Source organism: Pristis pectinata, chromosome 3, assembly GCF_009764475.1.
Source record: "Pristis pectinata isolate sPriPec2 chromosome 3, sPriPec2.1.pri, whole genome shotgun sequence".
Classification (NCBI taxonomy): Eukaryota; Metazoa; Chordata; class Chondrichthyes; order Rhinopristiformes; family Pristidae; genus Pristis; species Pristis pectinata.
The window spans coordinates 127,755,687-127,777,019 of record NC_067407.1 but is presented as its reverse complement, the minus strand read 5'-3'; the positions used below and the strand labels follow the sequence as shown (position 1 = coordinate 127,777,019).

General features: G+C 45.6%; 1 protein-coding gene across 3 annotated transcripts in view; it reads right to left on the bottom strand.

Annotated features, from left to right (window-relative positions):
• ltbp1 (latent transforming growth factor beta binding protein 1) overlaps positions 1-21,333 on the bottom strand; it is a 399,304-nt gene that overhangs the window by 111,758 nt on the left and 266,213 nt on the right. For all 3 annotated transcript variants that reach the window (XM_052011302.1, XM_052011303.1, XM_052011304.1), the window contains 4 exons: positions 10,283-10,405; positions 8,100-8,222; positions 4,213-4,335; positions 3,524-3,646 (listed from right to left, as the gene is read on the bottom strand). In XM_052011302.1, coding sequence (XP_051867262.1) covers positions 3,524-3,646; positions 4,213-4,335; positions 8,100-8,222; positions 10,283-10,405 — 492 coding nt within the window. The remainder of the gene's footprint in view (positions 1-3,523; positions 3,647-4,212; positions 4,336-8,099; positions 8,223-10,282; positions 10,406-21,333) is intronic.

Here is a 21,333-nt window from a genome sequence, read left to right as displayed (position 1 = left end):
GTATTCACATTGTAGACTATCAAGACTTGGAAGAGAACGCCTTTCCCTGCTTTCTTCCTGCCTGTTTCTAATCTGTCCTTACAACTAGAGCAAAAAAATAAACTGCTGTAAGAACTCAGCAGATTGAGGAGCATCTGTGGGGGCAAAGGAATTGTCGACATTTCTATTCCCCCCCCCCCCACAGATGCTACGTGACCCGCTGAGTTCCTCCAGCAGTTTGCTTTTTGCTCTAAATTCCACCATCTGCAGTCTCTCATGTCTCCTGTCCTGACAATTAGGTTATTTTCTAAGAATTGTCTTTCCTTTCATTTTCTTGGTGACAAGACTCATATACAGTCCTGCAGCAAGTTGAAAGCCCTGTGGCGCCAAATGCAAGTATGTGCTGTCACATATGGGGCCTGAACAATGAGTGCTGGCAGACCATTTTTCCAATAAGAGATGTATCAGCAAGCTTAGCTCCACACAGCCAGTGATGCCCAGGAAATATCTGTGGTGAGCTATCTAGTCAGAGTCATACAGCATGGAACCAGATGGAACCAGGCCATTCATACCACCACATCCAGGCTGACCAATGAGCACCCATCTATATTAATCCCATCCTCATAGTCACAATTGCATAATGAAGGGTTGTGCGTGCATGTGCGTATGTTCATGTGTGCATATGAACGCAAGTATGTGCGTGCGGAGGGTTGACATGGGGAAGATGTCAACCAGTAGTTCTCCATGGAAAGGGGAATCAGAAAGAAATTAGCAGATGCCAAAATTGCTGGGGAAAATGAGAAACAGGGTCTCTGCGGGCCACAGAATCTAGGGGAATGGGGAAGGATGAGAGGAGATCTAATAAATATATATATAAAATCTTGTTGGATTTAGATGGGGAAACTGAGAAAACCTGTTCCCACTGGTTGTGGTATAAAGGACCACTGACTTAAAGTGACTAGCAAGAGAAATCAGTTCTCTACAGCAAGTAGCTTTGATCTGGAGTACACTGCCTGAAAGTGTGCAGGATGCAGATTCAATCGTGGTTTTCAAAAGGAAGCTCGACAAATATTTTAAGGTAATAAAATTGCTGGGCTATAACATTTCTTTTGTTAAATGAAATACAAGAACTTGTCTACTTTTCTCTATAATTAATGATCCAGGAAAAGTGCAGCCTAGAAACATCCAGCTTTAAGAGCACCATTTCATTCAGAAATACATACACTCAAATGTTTCACTATAGCACCTTCCGTACTGCGGTAACCTAACAAAGCACAAACAACAGAGCAAATCCATGAAATTGTGTGGTGGGTGTCACAGCTTCTCTCTCTACACTTGCTGCCTGACATGCTGAATGTTCCTAGCATTTCCATTTCTTATTTTCTCCAGGCACAGTTTAGTTTTTGTTTGGTCTGGACTAACCAGATTAAGTACATTGATTTGGAGAATATCTAACGGCATAGTAATCTCACTCCTGTGGGCATTTATACACAAGTTGAGACAGGAAATGCCCTGTAGCAGGATTCCACTAAGGTTACCCTGGGATGATTATCCAAATTTCCAATGCCTGTGTTCCAACTCGCACCATCACCCAGTAATGTCTCGATTTTAAATATTTTCATCCTTATTTTCAAATCCTTTCACAGTCTTGCCATTCTTTAGCTGGGTAATCTTTTCCAGTCTTATAAACCCCCATGTGTTCCTCCAGTTCCAACCTCCATCCTAACTATAAATGCTCCACCATGGATAGATTGGGGTAATAGAAGGAAGCTGTTCCTACCAGCAGGTGATTCAATGGCCAGGGGGCAAAGCCAGCAGCCAGCATAATCAAAGACCCCATCCACCCAGGTCATTCTCTCTTCTCCCCTCTCCCATCAGGCAGAAGATACAGGAGCCTGAGGGCACATACCACCAGGTTCAAGGACAGCTTCTATCCCACTGTTAAAAGACTATTGAATGGTTCCCTTATACGATGAGATGGACTCTTGACCTCACAATCTACCTTGTTGTGACCTTGCACCTTATTGTCTACCTGCAATGCACTTTCCTGTAGCTGTGACACTTTACTATGTATTCTGTTATTGTTTTTACCCTGTACTACCTCAATCACTGTGTGATGATTTGACCTGTGTGAACGGTATGCAAGACAAGTTTTTCACTGTACCTCGGTACAAGTGACAATAATAAATCAAACCAATACCAATACCGAACAAAACCCACTTAAAAGTGAAGGATAAATGATACAGGAGGAACTTGAGGAAAACCTATTTTACACAGAGAGCAATTATATTCTAGAACTCCCTGTCAGGAAGGGTGATGGAAACAGAATTAATCAAGTCTTTCAGAAAGGAATTGATTGATACTTGAGGGAAAATAATTTCCAGCTTACAGGCAAAGAACGGGGGAATGGCGCTGGATGGACAACTCAAGATGAAGCAGGCATGCACCTGATGGTCGCCTCACTACAGGAAAGATGTGGAAGCCAGAGAAAGGGTGCAGAGGAGATCTACAAGGATGCTGCCTGGAATGCGGAGCATGCCTTATGTAAGCAGGTTGAGGGAACACGGCCTTTTCTTCTTGGAGTGATGGAGGATGAGGGGGGATCTGATAAAGGTACATAAGATGATGAGAAGCATTGATCGGGTGGATAGTCAGAGGCTTTTCCCCAGGGCTGAAATGGTGGCCACAAGAGGACATAGGTTAAAGGTGCTGGGGAGTAGTTACAGAGGAGATGTCAGGGGTAATTATTTTACTCAGAGAGTGGTGAGTGCGTGAAATGGGCTGCCGGCAATGGTGGTGGAGGCGGATACGATAGGGTCTTTTAAGAGACTGTTGGATAGGTACATGGAGATGAGAAAAATAGAGGGCTACGGGTAAGCCTAGTAATTTCTAGGGTAGGGACATGTTCGGCACAGCTTTGTGGGCCGAAGGGCCTGAATTGTGCTGTAGGTTTTTCTATGTTTCTATGATGGGCTGAATGGTCTCCTCCTGTGTTCTAACAATTCTATAATTTATATCATTGCCTTCAGCTGTCATAGCCTTAAGCTCCTCAAGATCTCTGCACTTCCTTAACCACCTTTCTCTACTTCTTTAGCCCTGATTTTTGACCAAGTTCTTGATAGTCTGTCCTATTATCTCAGTACGTTTTAGTGCACCACTTACTTCCTGACTACCTGGTCACTGTCACGTTGCTGTTTTGCAGGATTTTGTTGTGCACACACTTCCTATCTTAGAAAAATGACCACACTTTAAAAGAGTTTCATTGGCTGCACATTTGGGCAGCTCAAGGAATGTGAAACGGTCAATGGGAATGCAAGCCCTCTTCAGTGACAACTGCCAGGGATTAAACATGGTGGGGGATGAGTGCATGAGATAAGGCAACCAATTATAGGGTGCCCCATGGAAGTTTTCTGGCTGCTGGCATTAACACTTTACCTACATCATCCACTAGCTGGAAGCCACTCCAATCCGTGCAAATAAAGAAGCCTTTGATGTTCGTACACTTGATGCCCAAAACTGCAGTATACCCATGGCAGGTCCTCACCTTCACATCTAAGTCCATCTGCCGAAGCTGTGAATCCCTGCTCGCAAATACAGTAGAAGGAACCCTCTGTGTTCAGGCAGTCCCCATGTTCACAGCGTTCCGGGACAAGGCATTCATCAACATCTAGTGGAGAGGAAGGAAACATTACATGTATCTCTCCTTGTACAGATGATAAAGAAAATCTTTGAAGTAAGTCTGCAGGTGCCTTTAGCTACCCTTGCTCAAAGGTGTTTTCAAGTTATTGCAGAGCATCTCAACCACTGGGTACAGTGACTGATCCACAGAAAAACTGAGATCCTGTCTGCTTTCTCAGCGGATGCAAAAGGATTCTGGTGCATTATTCCAAAGAAGAGCTGGGAAGTCATCACAAGTGCTCTGCTGATATTTCATCTGTCAACCAACATCATAATCCTGATTACCCGGTTATTGTCATGTTGCTGTTTTACAAGATCTTGTTGTGGACACATTTCCTCCCTTAGAACTATTACCACACTTCAAAAGAGCTTCATTGGCTGCACATTTGGGCAGTTCAAGGGTGTGAAAGGCACTATGGGAATGCAAGCCCTCTTCAGTGACGACTGCCAGGGATTAAACATGGTAGGGGTGAGGGCATGAGCTAAGGCAACCAACTACAGGCTGCCCTCTGGATGTTACGTGGCGTTTTCTGGCTGCTGGCATTAAAACCTTACCTTGGCACCGTACATCATCCACTAGCTGGAAGCCACTGCGACACGTGCAAGTAAAGGAGCCTTCGGTGTTCACACACTCGCCTCCCTGGCAAGCATCTGCATTTTCTTGGCATTCATCAATGTCTGCAACAAATAAGTTTAGAAATCTGTTGAGCTGACATTGCCTATAAACCTCTCTGATGGACTCCAAACTTTTTATTGCTCCCTCACTATTAGAACATCCAGAGAAAATACTCCTTGGGCAACCACTGTTTTTGTACGGCTCCCAAAGCCACAAATGGAATCAACCACGGTTAATTTGGTTGCAGTGTCTGCAATTTTAGCCAAAAATGTGTAGTTTTAAATAAATAGTAGTGGCCAAAAAGATTCCTTTCTCCCACTGAGACTAGGCAGGATGTGTTCATTGTGCAGTAGGTGGGCCAGGTTAAAATGGGCAATCCTTCACTGTGGAGTTTAATAGGCCTTCTACTGTCACCACCATGTAAAGTGATGGAGTCACATCCTCCCACATTCTCCATAAAAACAGAACGTGCTGGAAAAGACAACTCTGCAGTATTTCAACTGGGCACATTGCAACCTTCAGGAGTTCAACTATTTCCTGCTGTTTCCATTTACATCTCCTCTAGATCATTGCTTCTTTACCCGTCCCATTTGCCCCACACCATCATCACTTTAGTCATTTCATCTCTCCCCCACCTCCAAGCTCAGAACTTCCCCTTTTGTTCTACACTCTCCTCCCCCAACCTTACCTTGCACCTTAAAACCTGTTTATTCCTAATTTCACACAAATCATCAACTTGAAATTTTGCTGTTTCTTTTTCTCCACAGATGCTCCCTGGCTTGTGAGCATTCCCAGTTATTTTTTTATTTTATATATTGCCCATTTATGAAAGCTGAAGTTGTTCAAAAGGGGAAGGATTCAATGAGTATTGTTCCAAGTGTGATCTAACCAATGTTTTGCACTTCTCTCTCTCTGAATCTAACCTGTCATGTTTTAAGCATTCTACTCCCCATCAATCAGGAGCAGTAAATATCATGAGCAAAGCAGTAAGAGAGCCCTAACATGTTTAAAATGTAGCAAATCTAAAGCACAAAATCCACATCGATCTGTACAATAAATACCAGATGGAGAAATACATTAAAATAGGGTTGGGAAGGGGAATATTGCTTGGAAGGTACTCCAGTTTGCAGTAGCTTTACCCAGCGAGTTACAAAAACGCAGGAAGATTCGTGTGAACAGCAGAGAGTTTTGTGGATTTTCGGACAGGTTTTGATGGACAAGCAGGAAAACCTTCGGAGAAGTTCAATCCCATTATCTTTTCATCACTTTGATTCCACAAGGAACCTGAAAGAAATATTGCTCCACCTCTCTCCTTATACAAGTGATGTAAAATGTTGGTTCAGTATTTTGTTTTCTTAGTAGTTTTGACTCTGCAGACCATCAAAGGGCTTATATGGTCCCTTTGAAGTCTACTCTTTCCAATCAAGCCTTTGTCTGGGGGAGATTGTTCAGGAACTTGGACATGTACAATATTTTTCACATCTGCGGAGGCCTGCAGTTTTCTCTTTGCTGAGAAAATAAAGGGATGGGCAGTAAGTTGAGTCTTTGGACCGACATACAGTTTACATAAACTGACTTTTGTGACACATATTTTACACATGCAGCTGAATCTCATCTGGAAACGTGGCCTTGATCATTTGTAAAGGTTAATGGTTGCCTGTGAGGTGAGTGACCCAATTAACTATCCGGTAGATTGAGCAAACTGCTCAGGAGAATGGGGGATAGGAGAGAGGGTGGGTCGAGTGCAGCCAGTTGGTCAGGTTGATGTCGACCCTTTGAAGACCCACAGGTATGTCACAAAACTACAGTTCCAACAAAGCCATCTAAACCATATGAGGCCCCATCAGTGGAACAAGCATTAAGTTTCCCCTCCAGTTCAGTTTGAATTTTTGTGAAAAATTAGGTTTATGAGGACCACCCTCTTTTTCGTTTTATGTGCAAACACAAGAATAAGGAGAAGCCAGGCCATTCGGCCCTTCAAGCTTGCTCTACCATTCAATGAAATAGCAGCTTTTTTTCAACTCGAGTCTCCTTGATCCCCAAATCACCTAATTCCCTTAATGCATCAAAATCTGTTATATCTGTCTTGAGCAGAGAAATATTGTTTCACCCATCTGCTAATATAACTGGTAAAGCAAATAGTTCAGTACTAGGGAGTCCTACTAGGGAGTCAACTGTACTCAACCTTATTTTAGGGAATGGAGATAGGCAAGTGGTGGAAGTGTCTGTGAAGGAACTTTCCGCGAACAGTATCAACAACTAGGTAAACTTCAAAGAAAGATAAGGGTTGGATCTTGAGTTAAGGTCTTAACTTGGGGAAGGGTTGACTGCAATAGTGTAAGACAAGACCTGGTGAAAGCAGATTGGGAGCAGCTTCTAGAGTGAAAACAACATTTGCAAAGTGGGAGTCATTTAAAAGCAAAATAGTAAGAATTCAGCATAAGCATGTCCCTATAAGGGTAAGAAGCAAAGATGGTAAGATTAAGGAACCTTGGTTAATAAAGGAAATTGAGAGTTTGATTAGGAAAAAGAAGGAAGCATATGTCAAGTATAGGATATTGTTTGGTTAATAAAGGAAATTGAGAGTTTGATTAGGAAAAAGAAGGAAGCATATGTCAAGTATAGGATATTGTTATCAAGTAAGCCCTTTGAAGTTTGTAGAGGATATAGAAGAGATCTGAAGAAAGCAGTTAGAAGGGCAAAAGGGGGACTTCAAATGAATGGCCCTTGCCAACAGAATTAAAGAGAATTCCAAAACCTTTTATTGATATATTAGAAGCAAGAGGGGAGCTAGGGAAAGAGCAAGTCCCCTCTTGGACCAAAAAGGGAGTCTTTGTGTAGAGCCAGGGATATGTGTGGTGTCCTGAAAGAATACTTCATATCAATATTCACCAGGAAGAAGGATGGGGAGGATGGAGAGTTAGGAGAGGTGTACAGTGATAGTTGGGAACATGTGTATATCAAGAAGTGTTACAGATATTGACGTACATTAAGATGGACAAATCCTCAGAGCCTGATGAAATCTATCCCAGGGTGCTATGGGAAGCAAGGGCGAAGAATGCTGGGAGAAAATTCTGAGGGATAGAATTGACGATCACTTGGAAAGGCAGGAACTGATTAGGTCAGGTGGGGGGGGGAGTCAGCATGGTTTTGTGCGTGGAAAATCCTGCCTTATATATCTGATTGAGAGTTTTGAGGAGAATATTGATGAAGGCAAGGCAGTAGATGTGTTATACATGGACTTTAGCAAGGCTTTTGACAAGGTCCTACATGATAGCCTGATTCAAAACACATGGGATCCAAGGTGTTTTGGCAAACTGAATCCAAAATTGGTTTGATGATAGGAGACAGAGGGTAGTGGTGGAGGGTTGTTTTTCTGACTGGAAGTCTGTATTCCGTGGTTTATCACAGGGATCTGGCTGCTGCTTGTGTGGAGTTTGCACATTCTGCCTGTGACTGCATGGGTTTACATAGAACAGTACAGAACAGGAACAGGCCCTTTGAACCACAACGTCTGTGCAGATCATGATGCCAATTTAAACTGCACATCGGCCTGCACATGGTCTATATCCTTCTATTCCCTGTCTGTTCATGTGCCTGCCAAAATGCCTCTTAAACATTGCTCCAGGTACACTGGTTTCCTCCCAAAGGCATACATGTTGTTAGGTTAATAGCATACTGTAAATTGATGAAAATGTGGCGGGAATAAAAAAGATGGGTTTAATGTAGGATTACTATAAATGGGTGGATGATGATCAGTGTGGTCCGAAGGACCTGTTTTCATGCTGTATCTCTATATGACTCCATGATTCTAAGTTCCTGCTACCTTCGCACTGATCCCCAGTGGCAGCCAGACGGTGGCCGGGATTGCATTCACAATGGAAGGAGCCCTCTGTGTTGCTGCACTGCCCGTTGGTGCACAGGATAGCATCCTGACACTCGTCCACATCTGCAAGAAAGAGGGAAGGAACCATTCATTTCTGTACCCATTTGACTACAAGCTCTGTACACCCACAGAGGATGACATAAGTGAAGTTCAGCACAGGAAATCAGTATCAGGCCAATTCCCTAAGTGTTAGACAATCTGCTCCAGCACTCCAGTAGCAATGATGTAAACTGCCCTCTATTTGCTTTCTTCTGCCTCTGAACATGAATATACACAGTCCAATTGAGCCGAACAGCCACTATCTGTGTCACTCAATGATTCCAAATGTTTTGTCTACAAGATAGAGCAAGACACACACGCAGACAGAATTAACTCAAGTTATTCTTCAACTAATTTCCCACGTTGGCACAACTAGTAAAGCTGTTGTCTCAGAGTTCCAGTGACTTGGTTTCAAACCTGCCCTTGGATGCTGTTTGTGTGGAGTTTGCATGTTTTCCCTGTACTCTGGTTTCCTCCCAAGTCCCAAAGACATGCAGCTTGGCAGGTTAATTAGCCACTATAAATTGCCCATAGTGTATAGGTGAGGGTAGAATCTGGAGGGAGTTAAGGGGAATACAGGGAGAATAAAATGAAGACACAAAAGATGCTGTAGTCCGGAGCAAAAAACAAACTGATGGAGGAGCGAGGCAGGGGCTGGCAAGTGATAGGTGGAACAACGTGAGGAGGGGGATGATGGGTAGATGGATCCAGGTTGGGGAGGGGGAGGGGAAGGGGTGGAGCTGGGAGACAGCAGCTGGTGGTTGATAAGTTGAGGCATATAAAGAGAGGGGATAAAAGGCTATTGGGGCCAGGTGGGGGGAGGGGAGTGTGGAAGTAGAATCAGAACCTGGAAGCTGATAACCAGATACATAAAAGGCTGCAGGTGCTGAAATTTGACAAATAAGGAAGGTGATAAGTGGAACCAGATAAGGGAGGGATGATGAACAAATGGAACCAGTTGGGAGGAGGATAGGAGACATGATAGGTGTAGTGTGTGTGGGTGACAAGCAGATGGGACCAGGTGGAAGAGGGGTGAGGGAAAACTTGGGTGGATCAGGAGGAGACAGAAAGGAACATAGGGAATGTGGGTTACTTCAAGTTGGAAGGTTCAATATTACTACTATTGGGTTGTAGACTGCAGAGATGGAACATGAGGTGTTGTTTTCCTACTTTGTGTTTGGCCTCACCCTGGCAGTGGAAAAGACCAAGGACCAACAAGGTGTAGGAAGGGGAGTTGAAATGGCATGCAGCCATGCAACCAGAAGGTCAGGATGGCAAATGCAGACAGAACGCAGGTGTTCCAGAAAACAGTTGCCTAGTCTATGCCAGGTCTCGCCAATGTAGAAGAGAAAACATCAAGTGTACAGAATGCAGTAGACAAGGTTGGAGGAGGTGTATTTGAATCTTTGCCCGAACAAAATGAGATCAGTGTAGAATTTGTATGAATGGGTGGTTGTTGCTGGTGCAGACTTGGTGGGCCAAAGAGCCTGCTTCATACTAAATGATTCTTACAATTCCATTATATAGCAAGCAGGATCAAGGAGGGTCTTCAGTTCATCACTGGTTTAATGAGATCTTAGTCAGCATGAGAAGGTACAAGTAGGGACCAGAAATGCCTTGAGGGTGTGCTAGTGGATGAGTGCAGCAAGGGAAATGGGTGCTAGGCAGAAGAATGAAGGAAAGTGAGAATAGAAAGCAATATCATCTCTGTCTGCGCTTATGTACCTTCCAGCAATCTACTTCAGTGTTGTAGCAGGAAGGTTAGAAAGAAGAATTTTCTCTTTTCAGAATGTGGTGTTCTCACCAAAACCCCTCCCAGCTACAGCAAGACTTCTTTCCTCTTGCATTCCAATTTCATTTGCAATAACACACAAACTACCACTTGCTTCTGATATGTTAACTTTTTTTGTTTTAGGAAAAGGCCTCCACTTATTAAGCTGACAAAGAAGAACACCAGAGATTTATTTCAGTTAGTCAGGGACAGGATGAAGCATGTTAAACAGATGGATATTATACACACACTCATAAGATAGTCCACCACAGGAAAGACCTCTGTGGGGTTTAATCCCTGCAGGAATTGTTACCTTTGCACGATTTGCCGTTAGGAGATGGCTCATACCCTTGGTTACAAATACAGATATAGCCACCCTCAATATTGGAACACTGCCCATTGGCACAAACTGGCATGCTGAGGCATTCATTGATGTCTAGGAAAAAGGAAATACAAAACTAGGTGTCAAGGATATAAGAGCATCAGAAACAGGAATCTTGATTGTGCCCACCATTCAATGATCCTTAACCTTATCTCCCACCGAAACCCCATATTTCCTGTACAACAAGCAAAATACTGCTGACAGTGAAAATCTCAAATGAAAACATAAAATGCTGGAAATACCCTGGAATTCATGGAGCATCTGATTATAGGCCATTAAGCTGAATTTGTTAACTCAGTTAATTCTCCACAGATGCTGCGTGGTTTAATGAGCATTTCCAGCATTCTTGTTTTCAGTCAATATCTCATTATTCCATAACTGTCCAAAAATCCATTAATTTCACCCTTTAACGTAGTCAGCGACTGAGCATTCACAGCTCTCCAGAGGAGAATCCCATAGATGTATAACCCTCTGAGTGAAACTGTTTCTCATCTCAGTCCTGATGACCATCACATTTCCCGAATGCTTTGACCCTGTTTCTTGAATCTTCGGCCAGGGTAAACAGATCCCTCTCAATGAGATGTCCTCTCATACTTCTACATTCCAGGATCATCCTTTCTATAGGACAACCCTTCACTCTAGGAATTAGCCCAGTGGATTTCTATTTCAATAAGGTAAATATGTTGTTCTTTAGAAAAGGAAAGCAAAACTGAACACTACTCCAGTTGTGGTCTTACCAAAGCGCAGAGCTTCATTTAATTGCAGCAAGACTCCCTATTTTTTCTATCCTTGCAACATATCATTTACCTCCTGAATCTACAACTGAATTTTAATGTGGGGAGCCCATTGATGTGTCTCCCAGCTGAACCAGAATTTCTAGGCAGGTATATCGCCTGGTTCCCCTCAAACTACCCTCCTAATTACATATTCAAACAAATCCACTAGGTTTGTCAAATTTCACTTTCAGAAAAATTTGCTGACTCAAAAAATCATAACATGATTTAGCATAGTAGTTATTACAACATTTTCAAAAATGAATTCCAGTATTTTGTCTTCAACTGATGTCAGACTAATTTGTCTATGGTTTGCTATTTTTTTTTCCTTTGCCAAACGGCCATTTTACATTTACTGCATGACTAGGACCTCACCTGAATCTAAAAATTTTGAAAGATCATAGCCAGGTCATCCACCATTTCTGCACCTATGAGTGTTTTTTGTTGTTTATAATTTATTTATGGAATCTGAGGTCAGAAGTTATTGCCCTTGAGAAGTTCTATTGCCCTTGAGAAGGTGAGCTGTCTTCATGAGCTGTAAGCACTCCTTCTAGCGAAGGTAATTCCACTGTTGGAGGACAGGGAGTTCCAGGATTCAGACCCAATGATAATGAAAGAACAGTGATATATTTCCTAGTCAGAATAGTGTATGACAGAAGCAGCGGCATTCCGATGTGGCAACTGCCCTCGTCCATCTTAGTACTACCTCATTATTCTTTTTTCTCCCCCCACTATTTATTTTATTAATTTATAGTAATTTTAGGCCTTTGCACAGTACTGCAAAACAACATATTTCATGTCATCTAGGTCAGTGATAATACATCTGATTCTGATTCTGCTAAAGTTCACAGGTTTGTGAGACCACCCATTTCAATCATTAGATCCCAAAGCTCTGTCTTCTATAGTCCCAGTAACTTTCATGATACATCTTCCTTAATATTATTAAGTATTTTAAATTACCCTTGCTCAGCCCTTGGTGCCCCACTATTTCTAATGATATCTGTATCAGAAAGACTCGTATAAAATATTAGTTTATTGTCTCAGCTATTTCCTTCCAGTAGCATAGGGGATTAGAAATACAGAGACCTGGACTTAAATTCAGTTAATTTAAAAAATCTGGAACAAAAAGCCAGAAACGATTAAACAAATGTAAAAACTCCATACAGTTCGCTAACATCCTTTGGAGAAGGAAATCTGGCAAAATTTAGACTCCAGGCCCAGAGCAATGTGGTTGCTGAAATGATCCAGAATGCCACACAGTTCAAAGGAACTATGATGTTGTGGCCATAACAGAGAGGTAAAAGGTGTGTGTGTGTGGGGGGGGGGGGGGGGGGGGGGGGGGGGGGGGGGGGGGGGGGCGGGGGGGGCTGGTGGTGTCAGTTGCACTATTAATCAGGGACAATATCACAGCTGCACTCAGAGGGGACATAATGGAGGGCTCATCCACTGACTCTATATGGGTAGAACTCAAAAATAAGAAAGGTACAATCACTCTGATGGGATTATACTACAGCCACCAGAACATTGAAGAACAGAAAGAACAGATATGCAGGCAGATTAGGTTAAGGTGTAAAACTAATAGGGTTGTTGTCGTGGGGGACTTCAACTTCCCTAATATAAACTGGGATCTCCTTAGTGTAAGAAGTTTAGATGGGGCAGAATTTGTTAGGTGCATCCAGGAGGGTTTCTTAAATCAATATGTCGATAGTCCAATGAGAGGAGGGGCCGTACTGGACCTGGTGTTGGGTAACGAACCTGGCCAGGTGACCGACCTTTCAGTAGGATAACAGTTAGGGAATAGTGACCACAACTCTTTAAGTTTTAAGATAACTATAGATAAGGATAAGTATGGACCTTGTGGGAGAATATTAAATTGGAGCAGAGGAAGTTATGAGAGCATTAGGCAGGAACTAGGGAGAATTAATTGGGAACAGCTTTTTGGGCAAGTCCAGATCTGACATGTGGAGGGTGTTTAAAGACCAACTGCACAGTGTACATGGCAGGTATGTCCAGTGAGAAGGAAGAACAAGGATGGCAAGGTAAGAGCACCTTGGATGTCGAGAGAGGTGGTGAATTTAGTCAAGAAGAAAATAGAAAAGTACGTAAAGCTCAGGAAGCTAGGATCAAACACAGCACTTGAGGATTATAAAGAAGCCAGAAAGGAACTTAAGAAGGGAATTAGGAAAGCCAGGAGGGGCCATGAAAAGTCCTTGGCAAGTAAGATTAAAGAGCATCCCAAGGCATTCCGTACATACATCAAGAACAAGAGGATAACTAGGGAGAGGGTAGCACCACTCAAGGATAAAGGAGGGAATATGTGCTTGGAAGCGGAGGATGTGGGCGAGGTCCTTAATGAGTACTTTGCATCAGTATTTACCAAGGAGAAGGACGAGGAGGATAGGGAGATCAGTGTGGAGCATGCTAATATGCTAGGGCGTATCGAGATAAAAGAGGAGGTAGTGTTGGGTCTCTTAAAGAGCATTAAGGTGGATAAGTCCACAAGGCCTGATGGGATGTACCCCAGGTTATTGATAGAGGCAAGAGATGAGATTTCTGGAGTCTTGACCAATATCTCTTGTGTCCTCTCTAGCCACAGGCGAGGTCCTGGAGGACTGGCGAGTAGCTAATGTTGCTCCATTATTCAAGAAGGGAAACAGGGATAATCCTGGTAACTATAGACTGGTGAGTCTCACGTCAGTGGTAGGGAAGTTACTGGAGAGGATTCTTAGGGATAGGATTTATAAGCATTTGGAAAACCATAGCCTAATTAAGGACAGTCAGCATGGCTTTGTGCAGGGAAACTCATGCCTTACTAACTTCCCATTGAGTTTTTTGACGAGGTGATGAGGGTGATTGATGAAGGTAGAGCTGTGGATGTTGTCTATATGGATTTTAGTAAGGCATTTGACAAGGTCCCTCATGGGAGGCTCATCCAGAAGATTAAGATGCAAGGGATCACCAGTAATTTGGCCATTTGGATGCAGAACTGGCTTGCCCGTAGACAACAGAGGGTAGTGGTCAATGGGACTTATTCCAGCTGGAGGTCTGTGACTAGTGGTGTTCCTCAGGGATCCATACTGGGACCTCTGCTGTTTGTGATGTATATAAATGACCTGGATGAAAATGTAAATGAGTGGGTTGGTAAATTTGCAGGTGATACAAAGATTGGTGGTGTTGTGGATAGCGTAGAAGACTGGCAAAGGATACAGCGGGATATAGATCAGTTGCAGATATGAGCAGAGAATTGGCAGATGGAGTTCAACCCGGACAAATGTCAAGTGTTGCACCTTAGGAGATCAAATGTAAAGAGACCGTAAACTGTTAATGGCAAGACACTTAGCAGTGTTGATGAGCAGAGGGATCTTGAGGTCCATGTTCGTAGCTCCCTGAAAGTGGCTACACAGGTTGATAGGGTAGTAAAGAAGGCATATGGCATGATTGCGTTCATTAGTCGAGGTATTGAGTTCAAGAGTCAGGAAGGTATGCTGCAGCTTTATAAAACTTTAGTTAGGCCGCATCTGGGGTATTCCATTCAGTTCTGGTCGCCCCATTATAGGATGTCGAGGTTTTGGAGAGGGTGCAGAAGAGGTTTATCAAGATGCTGCCTGTATTTGAGGGCATGTGCTATGAGGATAGGTTGGACAAACTTGGGTTGTTCTCTCTGGAGCGGCAGAGGCTGAGGGGAGATCTGATAGAGGTTTATAAGATTATGAGAGGCATAGATAGAGTAGACAGCCATGATCTTTTCCCCAGGGTTGAAATGTCTAATACCAGATGGCATGCATTTAAGGTGAAAGGGGGTAAGTTCAAAGGAGATGTGCGGAGCAGGATTTTTAACACAGGGAGTGGTGGGTGCCTGGAATATGCTGCCTTGGGTTGTGGTGGAGGCAAATACGATAGTGGCATTCAAGAAGTTCTTAGATAGGCACATAAATGTGAGGGAAATGGTAGGATATGGACATTGTGTAAGCAGAAGGGATTAGTTGAGTTGGGCATTTTATTACTAATGTAATTGGTTTGGCACAACATTGTGGGCCGAAGAGCCTGTTCCTGGATGGCCGCATCCCTTCAGTACACAGATAATTATATTTCCTCTTGTTTCAGTCTTTAAGGGACCCAAATTTACATGATGATCTCTTTTTACATAGTTGTTTTACAATCAGCTGCTGTACTTCCTGCTGGCTCACTCTCACATTCTTTTTTCTCCTTTTCTGAAAGGTTGTTGGCAACCTGTTCCTGGTCCCCAATTCTAAGCCTTACTTCTCTATGAATAGATAGCTGCCATTTTTAAACAGAAAGCAAGAGATTATCCACATGGGAATTGAACAAAATATTCTGAGGAAAAATGGGAGAAAAATAAAAAGAGAAATATACCCATGGAAGTTTGTTTTTATAATAATGTGCTGTTGTAGCGACTCACCGTCCGAGCAAGCAAAGCAGCTCGGCGGTCGGGGCGCGTCATCGCAATGGCGAGGCCCAAGATGGCGCTGGGCCTTCATCCTCCCCAAGCAACAGGGGAGAACCCGCGCGTGCGAAAAGTTGATGACGTAGCACATACGTCATTTCCGAGTTCGGAGGGCGGAAACCGCGCTCCTTAAAAGGCCCGCGGAAGGCGCGAAAATAAATCAGTCTTGTTCAACAGTTCACAGGCTTACATCTTTATTTTCACATCGCGGTAGCAGCCGCTACATTGGTGACCCCGACGGTCCAAACGGATTTTGGACCCACACAATGACTGACAACGCAGCAGCCAACGCAGTGGCACTTAAGCTGCCCACCTTTTGGACGCTCCAGCCACGCGTGTGGTTCGACCAAGCCGAAGCCCAGTTTCAACTGTGGCAGATCACCTGTGACTCCACACGGTACTACTACGCGGTCAGCTCTCTGGACCAGGAGACAGCCGCCCAGGTCGGAGACTTCATCCAATCTCCTCCGGAGGAAGGTAAGTACCCGGCCTTCAAGGCCCTTCTCCTTCGGACCTTCGGCCTCTCCCGTCGCGAGCACACTGCCTGCCTGCTTCACCTCGATGGCCTGGGGGACAGATCTCCATCGGCCCTGATGAACGAGATGCTGGCTTTGGCTGAGGGACACTAGCTCTGCCTGATGTTCGAGCAGGCCTTCCTCGAGCAGCTGCCCGACGACATTCACCTGTTGCTGGCCGATGCCGACTTCAGCAACCCACGTGAGGTAGCCACCCAGGCAGATATCCTGTGGAAGGCCAAACGTGAGAGCGGTTCGTCCATCAGCCAAGTCGCCAGACCGCATGCCCAACGCCTACCTAAACCAGTCCCAGCAGCTGAGCGACCACACCCCAGAAACACAAACGATGACACTGACGACCAGCTGTGTTTCTACCATCAGAGGTGGGGTGCGGAGGCCCGTTGATGCCGCCCATCCTGCAAGTTTCAGGGAAACACCAGGGCCAGCCGCCATTGATGGCTACGGCAGCTGGCCACCAACACAGCCTCCTATTCGTTTGGGACCAGCAGTCCGGCTGTCACTTCCTCGTTGATACGGGAGCAGAGGTCAGTGTTTTGCCCTCAACCAGCCATGACACTCACAGCAGGCAACAGGGACCCGCCATCAAAGCTGCAAACGGCACGACGATACGAACTTTCGGTACCCGTACAATCCAATTACAATTCGACGACAGCCATTTTACCTGGAACTTTACCCTTGCCGCTGTCGCCCAGCCACTCCTGGGAGCCGATTTCCTCCGGGCCCACAATCTGTTAGTTGACCTACGAGGGAAACGGTTAGTGCACTCCAGAACTTTCCAGACTTACTCTCTGGGAGAAGCCAGCCTACCAGCCCCACGCCTGGACTCCATTTCCCTGTCTGGCAATGAGTTCACCAAGCTCCTAGCCAAGTTTTCATCAGTCCTGGCACCTCAGTTCACGAATTTGATGCCCAAACATGGGGTGCGGCGCCACATCACCACAACAGGGCCACACCTTCATGCTCGAGCACGACGACTCCCTCCCAACAAACTCCGCCTGGCGAAGGAGGAGTTCCGCCGCATGGAGGAGCTAGGGATCGTTCGCAGGTCAGACAGCCCCTGGGCCTCCCCCCTGCACATGGTCCCCAAAGCCACCGGCGGGTGGAGGCCCTGTGGCAGCTACCACAGGCTAAACGATGCCACCACCCTAGACCGCTACCCCGTCCCTCATATCCAGGACTTCGCAGCAAATCTACTCCCACATCTTCTCCAAGGTGGACCTCGTCCGGGGATACCATCAAATCCCAGTCCACCCTGACGACATCCCCAAAACTGCGATTATCACGCCGTTCGCCCTCTTCAAATTCCTTCAGATGCCGTTTGGCCTTAAGAACGCCGTGCAGACCTTCCAGCGGCTGATGGATGCTGTAGGCCACGACCTGGACTACGTGTTAATTTATTTAGATGACATTCTGATCGCCAGACGTAACCGCCAAGAACACCTTTCCCACCTCCGCCAACTGTACACCCGCCTCAGTGATTTCGGCCTCACTATCAACCCAGCCAAGTGCCAATTCGGCCTCAACTCTATCGATTTTCTCGGCCACCAGTGAGGGAGCAGCACCTCTACCCAGCAAGGTAGACGCTATCCGCCATTTTGCCCGTCCCAACATGGTCAAAGACCTGCAGGAGTTCGTTGGCATGGTCAACTTTTACCATTGTTTCATCCCTGCAGCAGCCCATATTATGCACCCTTTGTTCTCGCTGATGGCTGGCAAGGGAAAAGACATTGCCCAGAACAACGAGGCCACGGCTGCCTTCGTTAAGGCCAAACAAGCCCTAGCAGATGCCGGGATGCTGGTACACCCCAGGACAGACGTCCCAACCGCCCTCATGGTGGACGCATCCAGCACTGCAGTCGGTGGGGTACTAGAACAACTAATCGAAGGCCGTTGGCAACCGTTGGCGTTTTTCAGCAGGCACCTTAGATCACTCAAACTTAAATACAGCGCCTTTGATCGAGAACTACTAGCGCTGTACCTGGCAATCAGACATTTTCGGTACTTTTTAGAAGGCAGACCTTTCACCGCTTTCACTGATCACAAGCCATTGTCTTTCGCCTTCTCTAAGGTCTCTGATCCCTGGTTGGCCCGCCAGCAGCGATATTTGTCCTACATTTCCGAGTTCACAACAGATATCCAACATGTCTCCGGAAAGGACAATGTCGTTGCTGACGCGGTCTTCAGACCGACCATCCACAGCCTGTCCCTAGGTGTAGACTACGTGGCCCTGGTTGACGCACAGAACCGCAGTTTCAGGTCTGCAGCTTCAAGATTTCGTAGTTGGCCCAGATCAACGGACCCTCTTGTGCGACGTCGCAACAGGTCAGCCGCAACCGATAGTCCCTGCAGCCTGGCGGAAATGCGTTTTTGACTCGGTACACGGGTTGGCGCACCCGTCCATCAGATCGACTGTCTGACTAGTCGCCAGCAGGTTCATTTGGCACGGCCTGTGCAAGCAGGTCAGTGAGTGGGCCAGGACTTGTCCGCACTGCCAGACATCAAAGATCCAACGACACACCAAGGTCCCACCGCAGCAGTTCAAGCCTACCCGTAGAAGGTTCGACCACATTCACGTTGACCTCTTCGGTCCCCTACCTGTTTCAAGAGGGGCGTGGTACCTCCTTACCATCGTGGACTACTTCACGAGGTGGCCAGAGGCAACCCCCCTCTCAGACATCACGACCGATTCCTGCGCCCGGGCGCTGCTCACAACTTGGCTCGTGTTTTGGTGTTCTGGCCCACATCACTTCAGAGAGAGGCGCTCAATTTACCTCCAGCCTGTGATCTGCATTAGCGAATATGCTAGGAACGCAGCTGCACACCACCACGGCCTACCACCCTCAGTCAAACGGGTTGGTAGAGCGTTTCCACCGCCAGCTGAAATCAGCCCTGATGGCCCGCCTCACTGGTCCTAACTGGATCGACGAACTGCCTTGGGTCCTGCTCGGCATATGCACTGCCCCCAAGGAGTATCTCCATGTTTCGTCAGCTGAACTTGTGTACAGTGCGCCCCTGGTCATCCCAGGGGAGTTCATACCCGCCTTTAGGGGGCCAGAGGAAGGCTGTGCGAGAGGCTTGGCAGCCTGGCACCGATTCCCACTTCATGACATGGTCAGTCCCCATCATGTGTGCCCAAGGAACTCCGAGAATATAAGTTCGTTTTCGTTCGCAGGGGCACACCACAGGCACTGTTACAACGACCATACGAGGGGCCGTTCCGGGTCGTTAGAAATAATGAGTCCGCCTTTATTTTGGACACTGGGGGCAAGGAAGAAGTCTTCACGACAGACCGCCTCAAACCGGCCCATTTGGACCTACAACAATCGGTCGAGGTCCCGACACCGTGACGCAGAGGCCGACCACCAAAGCAACGGGTGGCGCAGCCCGTGAACCTTGGGGACCGTATCGCCGGTTCTGGGGGAGGGGGGGTTGTGTAGCGACTCACCGTCTGAGCAAGCAAACCGGCTCGGTGGTCGAGGCGCACGTCATCGCAATGGCGAGGCCCAAGATGGCGCTGGGCCTTCGTCTTCCCCGAGCGACGGGGGAGAACCTGCGCGTGCGAAAAGTTGATGGCGTAGCGCGTACGTCATTTCCGAGTTCGGAGGGCAGGAACCAAGACGCGAAAATAAATCAGTCTTGTTCAACAGTTCGCAGGCTCACGTCTTTATTTTCGCATTGCGGTAGCAGCCGCTACACTGTCACATTTCTCAAGGAACATCTGCAGCACCCATCTGCCACACAATTTAACAGAAGACTGTCTGGATTAGTCTTAAAAAGCATTCTTCCCAGCATATGACTGCATGTTCTATTTGTAACAGGAAACTGAAAAAAGATACAGTTGATTCCTGATGAGCCCTGAGTGGTTTGCCAAGAAGGATTACGCTTGGAATGGGCTTTCTACAACCTGTCTTCGAATGACACTTTCTGCTATTTGTATCCCAAGCCACTGAACTATTCACTCTGGAATTGACCCTAGATGTAAACACCACACCATGCTAACAAGAGGAAACTTTATTTCACACAAATCCTTTTCCAGAAATGTATGAAGTGCAAAAATTACACTTGTAAGAATAGATCTCAAAAGACCTGAAAATTGGATATCTTTCTGCAGCCCCAAAATGTGGCTGAAATGTGGCATACTTTAAACTTTTATACACAAGGTGCTCCTGCATTTATCCCTTCTTCTGTTGCTGTGCGAGATATCATACCACTAACAGTAGTATGGCATGGCACGGCATCTAAATACTCATCGAAAACAGGAAAATACAGGATGGAATTTTTTCTTGGTTACTGACACTAATGGCATAATATAGTAACAGCTGAACTCTGTACTCTGCTTCTGATATTCAGTTCCTATGGAACATTATATCTTACACTGCTCTTTTGGTTCCTGCACCCAAGGTCAAATTTCTACCCCATGGTCTTCCTCATCTTTCTCTTATCCACTCCCGTAGCATTCTTAACTGCTTTTTTCTCTCTCTCTCATTCTCTTACTTTCCCTCATTCTTTCCCACTTGTACTAACACTCTCTACCATCCTCCTTTTTGCTTTCTTTCCTCTCCCTCTCACCTTCTCTCTCTCTTCCTTCCCCTTTCACCCTCTTCCCTTCTTTTTACTGCTCTCTTCCCAGCAACTTTAGCATCTCTCTTTATCCTCGTCCTTTTTGTGGGTAATCATAGGGAAAGTGCAACACTTACTGAGGGCCCTGACAGCTGAAGGTAGCCGTTGGTGGTGGCTGTGTGGGGATCCATGGCCAATGGGGAACCTTGTCTTATAAAAATGTTGCTCCTCTTTGACTGAGATGAATCACCGAAAATGTACAGATGCCTCCATTTCTTTTTTTTAAATTCATAAATGTTATTGCTCACTCTGGTCCATTTTTGAGGACAGGCTCTTTAGTATCAGAAATAACAAGCAGGCTACTAACCTATCAGCCATAAATTGGTTCAAGTACTTATTAGAAGAGGGAAAAAGGGCAAAGCATTCAGATACCCTGCAGAAACAAAGGGAATGCCCCTTGCAATTATTCCATTTCAAGGCAAATTAGGCGGATTTAAAAAACCACTGTGATCGAGCAATACCAGATTCCGTGGGGCTACAAAGATTGTACAGTAGAAGTTTCCATCAAGATTGGTGATGCAGAGAAGTGTAGCTCAAATGCCAAGGTAAATATTGACTTCTGGCTGGTCCCAGTACTTAACATAAAAC